Source organism: Fusarium poae, chromosome 2, assembly GCF_019609905.1.
Source record: "Fusarium poae strain DAOMC 252244 chromosome 2, whole genome shotgun sequence".
Taxonomy (NCBI): domain Eukaryota; kingdom Fungi; phylum Ascomycota; class Sordariomycetes; order Hypocreales; family Nectriaceae; genus Fusarium; species Fusarium poae.
This window is the reverse complement of record NC_058400.1, coordinates 124,344-134,118: the sequence shown is the minus strand read 5'-3', so window position 1 is coordinate 134,118 and position 9,775 is coordinate 124,344. Positions and strand designations below refer to the sequence as shown.

At 47.8% G+C, this 9,775-nt stretch overlaps 1 protein-coding gene across 1 annotated transcript; it reads left to right on the top strand.

Moving 5' to 3' along the window:
- Positions 1-7,725: 7,725 nt before the first annotated feature.
- FPOAC1_003968 (uncharacterized protein) lies at positions 7,726-9,775 on the top strand (the record flags this gene model as incomplete). Its single annotated transcript, XM_044848523.1, has 3 exons — positions 7,726-8,242; positions 8,269-8,681; positions 8,729-9,775. 3 exons carry the CDS (start codon positions 7,726-7,728, stop codon positions 9,773-9,775), a joined length of 1,977 nt encoding a protein of 658 aa, XP_044707232.1.

Genomic DNA, 9,775 nt, shown 5'->3' with positions numbered 1-9,775 from the left:
AGCGGGGGCAGGCATAATTATCTTCTTGGTTCCAAGCAGCCCTTTCCCAGTTCCTAGTAACGACCTACGAAATTGATTATGTTTTGACTTGGAAGGGGCGCACGTGTCACTTTGGTAACAAGCTGCATGATATATGCATAGTTAAGCTCTCGTGCCTCTTCTTGGTCTTCGCCATCATCAATGTCAAGACCGTCAGAGTTGACATCGAACTCGACCTCTTCTGGTAGCCCCAAGCACGGCATGATTGGCTTCTCAGTGTCCGTTAGAGACGTTATGTTGGCCAACGAGAGGTGACACGAATCCGTGTAGGATGCTAACTGATGACGAAAAGGATATGAGTTGGTATGAAGGATAGGGGAAAGTGGCGTAAGACTAAAAATCACAGACTGTTTGCTTCTGCTAGAAGTATCTGGTTATTATCACCTGCGGAACCGTTCGCTGGTTTATAGGGTTTGACTACGGTACAAGCTGGTGCAGTCAGACGCGAAGCACGTCGTTCTACGTCGTCGTGCTATCATAGCCGTAGCCGAAGTCCTTTACAAAATGGGACTGCGTCTTTAGTCAAGTCCAAGCCTCAAGCAGCTACCGCACCTACCATCGGTTCATCAACTTTACCCCGAACGCGCCCGTAAACAACCCGTGCCGGCATACCCAGGTCTAGGTGTCCGAGCGCGCATGTAACTAAGACTAAAACCTAGACGTGTATTATTATTATTATTAGTTATTATTATTATTATTATTAGTTATTATTATTATTATTATTAGTTATTATTATTATTATTATTAGTTATTATTATTATTATTATTAGTTATTATTATTATTATTATTAGTTATTATTATTATTATTATTAGTTATTATTATTAGTTATTATTAGTTATTATTATTATTATTAACGTGCTTGATAAGCGAGTTGACCAGACAAGCGAGTTGACCAAAAATCTTAACTATCTAAATAAAAATCGCCATAAAACCACCACAAACTATCTAATTAATTAAAATCACTCACTATACTCTTCCCCAGATATCTCAATTACTACCTGACAGGTCCTTGCATTATGCCCGGCCTTGCCACATACACCACAACGCCGACCACCCGGTCGCTCCGACCTTCCTCGAGCACCATTTCTAGATGATTCAGCCACTACCTGCGCATCAACATCCATCTGATCAATTACTTGCGATGCGTCCTGTACAGTCATTGCCCCTCCTTTCTGTAGTCTGGTCCTTTTTGACCTTCGGCGCCGGCTTAGTATCTTATTTGCTTGTTCAAGATCCTTTAACCTAGCCTCTACTAAGGCTAGCCGATGTAAAGCTGCCTTTGTTGCTTTAGTACTAGACCTTATAGCTTCAATTATTGACTCTGGTGAGCTACTCTTATGCCTTCTGATTCGCCTTTCAAGGTATTCAGACTGAGATTGGGCCTCAATTGCTGTTGTTGGGGTCTTTGAAGTCCAAGTGGTCGATGGTTTAGCAGCCTCCTCGGAAGGCGTTGGGACCCAATCACCTGGGAGGTCGCATTCTCGGTACCAATTCGCAAGATGATATTGGCCTGCACCAATGATAAACGGCGCGATTGATTGACCTTCTGCATTAATCGCCTGGATTACAGTAATCCATTCACGATTTCCAGGCTGCACTGATTTTGGCCTTCCTTGCCTTTCTGAACCTGTGATAACCATTCCGGCCATAATGACGCCCATCATAAAGCCAGTCTCATCAAAGTTCCAGATATCATCTGATCGGATACCATACTTTGCAATTGTGTTCTGTACAAGCCTAAACCAGCCACAAATAATAGTCGGATCTTCGCATTTGGCTCTCTGGTAGTCATATCTCCGAAATAAACGCGTCTTTAGCTCTGGTTGTCGCTTGATGAAGTTATGAGCCCAGCGCTTGCCAACAGGTGATGCGTCACGGTCAGCAAGCAGATAATTGGCCATTTCTTCCACAAAACGCAGTCGCGAGGGAAATCCTCGCGAATCTAGGTCAAGAATGAATTGGACTATTATCTTCTCTTCTAGATCAGATAGTCTCCGTGATTTTGGGATAGAATCGCACCGCGATTGCATGCCACCTACTCAAGTATTACTAGCAGAAACGCATTGCGTTTCCTGTTTTTGACCAATCATCGTCTAGCATTTGTGCCCCATATTTCTCCGATGGAAACACGGTGCGTTTCATATGCCGCACTGATAAAACTCAAAAACCCGAAACACAAAACGCGACGCGTTTCCGTCGATTGACACTAGTAACTAATGACTAAATCAACTCTAGTAGGGTTGATTAATGCCACGATGTAGAGTTGATTTTATACTTTTATACAAATAGAAATGGAGGTGCTGATCAAGACAGGGGCTCACAGTGAAACGCGACGCGTCCTGTCGCGTAAATTACAGATAAGTATAATATGCTAGCTACATGCTGTCATTCGCAGGACCCTGTTATTGTTTCTTATTTGCTTATTTTGCCCCGAAGGTGGCTTCCATAAAGCCTCTCGAGACTATGCAGCGGCAATGCTTCAGTTTCTAAAACACAGGATGTTGAGATCGAATCTTATTGGCCCAATCATGATATCAAGCGAATTCTCCTGTCCGTCGACAAGCATCAAAGTGGACAAGCAGTCATTGTACTTTTTCTAGTCTCGATAGTATTCTTAGCTCAGCCTTTACTTGCTTCGCAAAGTCCCAACAACATCCAGCTAATAAAATCAAGGAATGGCTGTTTTCTGCTGGAATGATTAACTACACGAATTTACATGAATGAACCGAAAACACGTAATGTCTAACACAAGCCAGCCGTAAGTTGGTTTACGCCAGTCTAGGAGCCGTTTTCTGGGTATGGTCTTTAGATGTCTTTCGAAGTTGACTGAGAAAGGAGATGCGCATTTCCCTATATTGACAGCTGTTTCTAGAAAGAGGCTTATATTACATAATTAATTTAGGCTGGATCGAAATGAATTTCGAACCTTTTGCAATTTTCCAGTTACTCTCTTGAGAATGGGTTGTTTCTCCGTTGTCGAAACATCAGGAGGCCCTATTACTTCATCCAGCTTGCCTTGATGACCTAGCATGATTGCAAGGTTGTTCATCGCCGTGATTGTATCTGGATGCTCATCCCCAAGAATCCGCTGCATCTTCTCAAGCACCTCCGTCTTCATCGATGCTGCTTCATCCAGCTTGCCTTGATCGCTTAGCGTAGCTGCAAGGTTGTTCATCGCCGCGATTGTATCTGGATGCTCATCCCCAAGAATCCGCTGCGTCTTCTCGAGTACTCCCTTCTGAGATAGCGCAGCTTCATTCCAGCCAGGCTGGCGATCAATTCAACCATCAACTCAATCCCGTCAATTTTATGGAAGTTGAAGTCACGTGCATCAATTCAATCAATTCCATTTGACACTCCCATTGATTGTTTCAATTCCACCTAGATGCTTTCAACGTTGACCATCGGTTGAAACTGTCGTTAATGGCAGTGGTTCAGGGTAGCGCCCAGTCCGTGTAGTCCCATAAGTCGCATCCACATGACCCCTGCTAATACTTTTGCCCCGTATTTTTGATGCACGTGCCAACTGCACCTAGCATTACCATGCAGTACCCACCCCCCGTACGTACCCACCACTCGTACACCAAAAATATTTCCTCCCCATACAAAATGCAACTTTTCAACGTCGTACTAAAAAATTACCAAAAATGGCAACAACGTGACGTTTCATATGAATATGTTTCAATTTGCTCAAAGTTCAATATCTTCTAGGTTTCTTGACTTTACGGCCCCTGCGAGTGTGCATGACAGGTAATTCTTCCACCGCAGAATTTGAGCTTTCGCCCTCCTGCACCCCGCCAACCTCGATCACGTCCTCAACAGCCTCTGTCTCTTGAGTTGCCCGAGACGGGCTGGAAATAACATCACCAGCCACTAGAGCCTCGGCCAATGTCATAAACTTCTTATTGGGGTTCGGTACCGCCTTCCTCTTCTCACCTCTGCTCAGCCGGCTAACTTGCTCCTCCAAACTGGCTACTCTTGACCTTAGCGAGGCGATCTTTGACTCTTGGGCTTCAAACCCTTTCGAGATCACAGAATAGCGTCTCCTTGTTGAGGGACTCTTGTTCTTCCCCAGATCTCTGATGTGGCGGCTGGTCTTTGGTGTATTGTCAGAGTCCGTTTGTCTGTCTTTGGCTCCCTCCGATGCAGGCGTAGTTTCCTTCTTGTCTGGCTGAATTTCTGGATGTGCAAGTGCTTTACGTCGTGAAATCGGCCAGTTCCCAGTCACTCTCCAGCCCGAAAGTATATTCTTCTTGGTCATGCCCACTGTCCTGGCTTTTGCGTAGGCTCTAATGAAGTTGACCTTATCCACCGGCAGGGTTGAAAGCCACTCCACTCAATCCACTAGCAGCTCGAGTGGAGTGGGTAGATCATAATCCACTGAATATCTCAGTATCGTGGATCCACTAGAAGCTATCGTGGATTGGGTGGATTGGGTGGATTGGCAACTGCCTCTATTCTTAATGCCATGATGGTGACGCTATTCCCGAAGCCATTGCCCACGTAGTCCCTTATTCCAACTTCCGAGTGGGACCTTATCCCTAACGGGCCCCATCTCGTCTTGAACGCCCACCACCTGAGTGAGCCACTTTGTTGCCCATCCTTCAAGCTGTTGATCCGACATCTGAGCTAATTCGAGGTTGACTTTTTCTTCGTCTACTGAGATAAAGAAGGGATCTAATTCATGAATAATACCCGCCCTCAGCCATGAACGCAATACCTGGCACATCCCGATAATCTGGGCTTCAAGTTGGTGGCGGAGAGGGTTCACCATCCGACCTGCTGCTGAGAAAAGACGCTCACACTCAGCAGACATTGGTTGTATCGTGAGAAAATCAAGCGCCATTCGCGATAAGTTTGGATACTTGAATCGCTTCTCGTGCCAGTAAGCGAGAGGATCGTTGATGGAGCCATCACCACTTTCGCAGTGCGTAATCCAATGCAGGTATTCGTCTTCGCCTGGCGTGAGGCCATCATGACCTGCTTCTGGCGCTGTGTAGCGGTTTCGTTTAAGGTATTCCTGAAACGGATTGTCCGAAGTCTTCCGCTGCTTGGGAACTGGCTCAACGGCTGACGGCTCCTGTCCAGGCAACGTGGCCTCCCGATACTCAAAACGCCAGACATCGTGAACCATGTTTTTCGCCTCGTCAATCCACTCAGGGCGATCAGTCCAGTTGCGTTCAAACCATTTCCATCGGTATGCTGGATGGAGCGCCAGGCCAGTGTAGTAGATGGGCGTCTCGCTCAATATCTCATAGTACTCATTCAACTTCTGCCAGCCCAAATTGATGTTGATCCTGAAGTGTTCAGTATCAGGGAAGTCCTTCGCGATGTCCTTAAAACGTTCAAGTTGCTCGAGAAGAAATTCAAAGCCTTGAATAACGTCCCAAATATTGCCATATGACCCAGTCCACCCACGCTTCCGCTTGCGGATCTGGCCGTCGCCTTCTAGCATTTTGATTGTGGCTTCGTAGTAACTAAGTATTTGCGCAAATATTTCGACCACCTCCCAGTCCTTGTCGGATAGCTGGTTCTCTGGCTGGCAAATAAAGGGCAATGCGAGTGACTTCTTAGGACCGCCCCTCTTGGCCTTGTTCTGCTGTTCGGAGTCAATTCGATGGTGGGCAATGAGTCGTTCGATATAGTCGCGAAGCAGTAGAGCTCGTCGTATCATGTATAACTGTGACAGCCATCTCGTATCGTTGTCCAAAATAACATCCAACGGCTTCCTGGCGTTGAGTTTTGGGTCAGATGACTTGTTGAAGGCTTCTTGTTGAATGTTGCGAAGCATGCCAGTCAACAAGTCAGATCTGTGGATAGCTACCACAAGGTTGTGCAGTTTGCCTGCTGGCCCCTTCTTGCGCCAAATCAAATGTTCTGCTTCGGTAAGAGGCTCTGCCCCTGATATCCGCCGCTCAAAAGCGTCAGCATCGTGCCCAAATAGAATGGCTTTGGCGGAGAGGTTCAAGGTATGCCCAAAACAGCGTCCTCGCCTGCGGGCCCCAACGAAGCCGAGCTCTCCACCAATAATCTCCATGGCGGTATCATTGTTTTTCGCGTTGTCGAGCGTGAAATAGCCAATCTTGTCTTGGATCTGATACGATTCAATTACGTCGAGGATTTCTGCGGCGATATTAGGCCCAGTGTGCCTGGCGCTAACTTCGGGGAGCCCAAGCGTAATCTTGCAAGGCTTATTGTTTTCGTCCCTAAAAAAGCAACAGATACCATATAGGGCGTATCGGTTTCCAGACCGCCAGCCGTCGAAGGAGATGTGGATAAGTCCAGGCGCCTTGCCCAAGACCTCTATCACCTTCTGCTTATGTTGTTCGAATGCGGCGACGATCTTTTCTCGAACAGTTGTGTGGGTAATATTGGATTTACGTGCCGAAACTGACGGGTTCAAGTAATCGAAGATAGCATGGAGTTCTGCCTCCTCGGCAATTGAAAAGGAGTGATTCTTGGCCACGATCCAATCGATCAGAAGCCTCCGGAAGTGTTCCTTGTCGAAGCGTTTGATGAAGTCATTTGCAATCGCTTGTTCTCGGGGGTCGTGTAGATCGAGCTTCATGGATTCAGCGAGAGTCCGCTGCCCCGGGGGCTTTCTGCCCTTAGAATTCGCCTTCTTTTCAGCAGTTCCTTGGGTCATTCCAGGCGGAGCGCGGATCCCGTGGTCGTTGAACAGATGATTGTACGCGTTATGAATACCATCAGCTTCGAAATGTCGTGGATGTGGATTATTCTTGCGAATGCACGCTCGGCATATCCATCTGCGGGCGTCTTCCTTTTGGATGTCATATCCAAATTGCCAGGCCCAGCAACGCGTCTCCCTGGCTCGCTCAGAGAACGCCCAGCCTGGGAAATGCCTCCAGAGCGTACGCTCGTATTGTTCATCGCTTGCGGAAGAGTTCCTCAGAGTCGAGACAGGGGTCGAGGTTGGACGGGTAGGATACAGCGTCGGGCAGGGTGTTGATTCGGCAGCGGACCCGAAGCCGCTGTCGGAAATGTCGAAGCAGGAATCAGGCGAGGTCATGGTAAAATAATCTCTTTGTCATGTCGAAATCGCAAAACATGGTGCAGGTGATGGGTCAACAACAGGTCGTCAGGTCAGCGCGAATGACGCGTCCAACGCGACCAGTTGGCACAATATTCCCTTATCCTGCGGATGTTTCAGATACTTACCTTTCGAGCTAATTTGAGGTGGACGAGCACGTAGCGAGTGCCATATTGGGGTCGGGTATTAGATAAGTCTCTAACATCCTTCACATCACGAGCTTAACGCGATTAGTATCGCTTGCAATTTTTCGCGCAGTATTGAGATATTGAGGGATCTGGACGCGTTTTTTCAATCAGCTTGCCGGCAATTATTTAATGGTATAATGTTGTATTATAAATCCAAAGTATGGACAGTCGAGCTTGATATTTGCTGGATATGTTGCTGAGGAAAATATACGCCTATTAATGGCCCTCATGATGATATGCACTCACGGGGCAAATCTTAAGTATATTCATCAAGACTTACGTCATCCCAATGAGAAAGCATGGGACATTCGAATAGTGTTTCCTATATTATATGTATTCTAAAATTGCGCTGTTCAGAAGTTTTATGGTGTTTTTGACATAGGGTAGCAATATTGCAAAAATTATGGGGCACATCAGCCTCTGTTAGAGGCATTCTGCCAAATACATGGGCGCCCTTAACTACCCCACTTCTAATCCACCCAAATCCACCCAATCCATCCACGACATCGCCGAGTGGATTCGGTGGATTAGCCAATCCACTGGGATTTTGCCAGTGGAGTGGACAGTGGAATCCACGAGTGGATCCACTACGTGGATTGGGTGGAGTGGCTTTCAACCCTGGAAATACGACAAGGAAACAGGGGACGCTGTTCAACGTCACTTGGTTGGCAATGCCGATGGCACCTTTCTCTGGGTCGCCTTGGTCTGTCAAGAGCTAGCAGATCCCAAGGTCCGAAAACGGCATACACTCGACACATTGAAGTCATTCCCCCCAGGTCTTGATCCTCTCTATAAGCGAATGGTGGAACATATCAGCGATTCGAAAGATGCAGATCGTTGCAGAGAGATCCTCGCTCTTGCTTCGGTCGTATACCGACCCATCACCCTAGACGAGTTAAAGGCTCTTGCCCAGTCGCTCGAAGATCTCGACCAGGATGAGTTGGAAGAAATCATCAGCTCCTGTGGTTCTTTTCTGACTCTTCAAAAGGCGTCATCTACTTTGTGCATCAATCAGCCAAAGATTTCCTGCTCAAGAACGCGTCAAAACAAATCCTACCTTCTGGCATTGCGCACCAGCACTATGCCCTCTTCTCGAGGTCGCTAGGGGTCCTGTCGGAAACTCTTCGACGAAACGTCTACAGTCTCAACACGCCAGGATTCTCCATTGATCAGGTCTCACCGACTAATCCCGACCCATTATCCCCAATTCGATATTCATGCGTCTACTGGGTTGACCATCTTCACGACTCAGATGTCGCAGAAGTCAACGACATTCTGCGGGATAACGGCAACGTCCATGTATTCATCCAGAAGAAGTACTTGTATTGGCTGGAATGTCTTGGTCTGCTACGAAGCATGTCGGAGGGAATCAAGGCGGTACATAAGCTCGAGGCTTTAGTGGTAAGCTGCTCTAGATGTATATTGGAAGCCGTCTAACAAGGTTATAGAAAATCGCGGGAGCGCAGAAACTGACAGAACTACTTCGAGATGCGCGCCGATTCATTCTTTCTCATGCTCGCACCATCGAGATTGCTCCATTACAGGCTTATGCGTCCGCACTCGTGTTCAGTCCTGAACACAGTCTCACCAGAGAGCTCTTTAAGAAGGAGGAGCCGGATTGGATGGTATTGAAGCCAAGAATGGAGGCAGATTGGAACGCTTGCCTGCAGACGCTCGAGGGCCATGGCTGGCCGGTGACGTCGGTGGTGTTCTCGGCAGATGGTCAGCGTCTTGCATCTGGCTCAGAGGATCTGACAGTCAAGATCTGGGACGCAGCCACGGGCGCATGCGAGCAGACCCTCGAGGGCCATAAGAATTCGGTGACGTCGGTGGTGTTCTCAGCAGATGGCAAGCGTATTGCATCTGGCTCAGAGGATCTGACAGTCAAGATCTGGGACGCAGCCACGGGCGCATGCGAGCAGACCCTCGAGGGCCATAAGAATTCGGTGACGTCGGTGGTGTTCTCAGCAGATGGCAAGCGTATTGCATCTGGCTCATATGATGACACAGTCAAGATCTGGGACGCGGCCACGGGCGCATGCGAGCAGACCCTCGAGGGCCATGGCGATTCGGTGACGTCGGTGGTGTTCTCAGCAGATGGCAAGCGTATTGCATCTGGCTCATATGATGACACAGTCAAGATCTGGGACGCAGCCACGGGCGCATGCGAGCAGACGTTTAACGTTGGGAGAGTATTATATCACCTTTCATTTGATCCAACGTCAAATGCTCTCCTCTCTACCGATATTGGACTTCTAAATCTGGATCGCCCGGCTCTGCCGCCTGTCATAAATGATCGGTCGACTGAGATAACATTACCGCGTGTTAGCCATTCTGGATGGGGTATAAGCGCGGATGGCGAATGGATTGTTGAAGATGGAAAGAAGATGCTTTGGCTGCCTCCAGACTATCGAGGGGGCATGCCCGCTATTGTTAGATCAACGGTCGCTATCGGCTATCGTTCAGGTCGTGTGTTGGTGATGAGATTGTTTTAG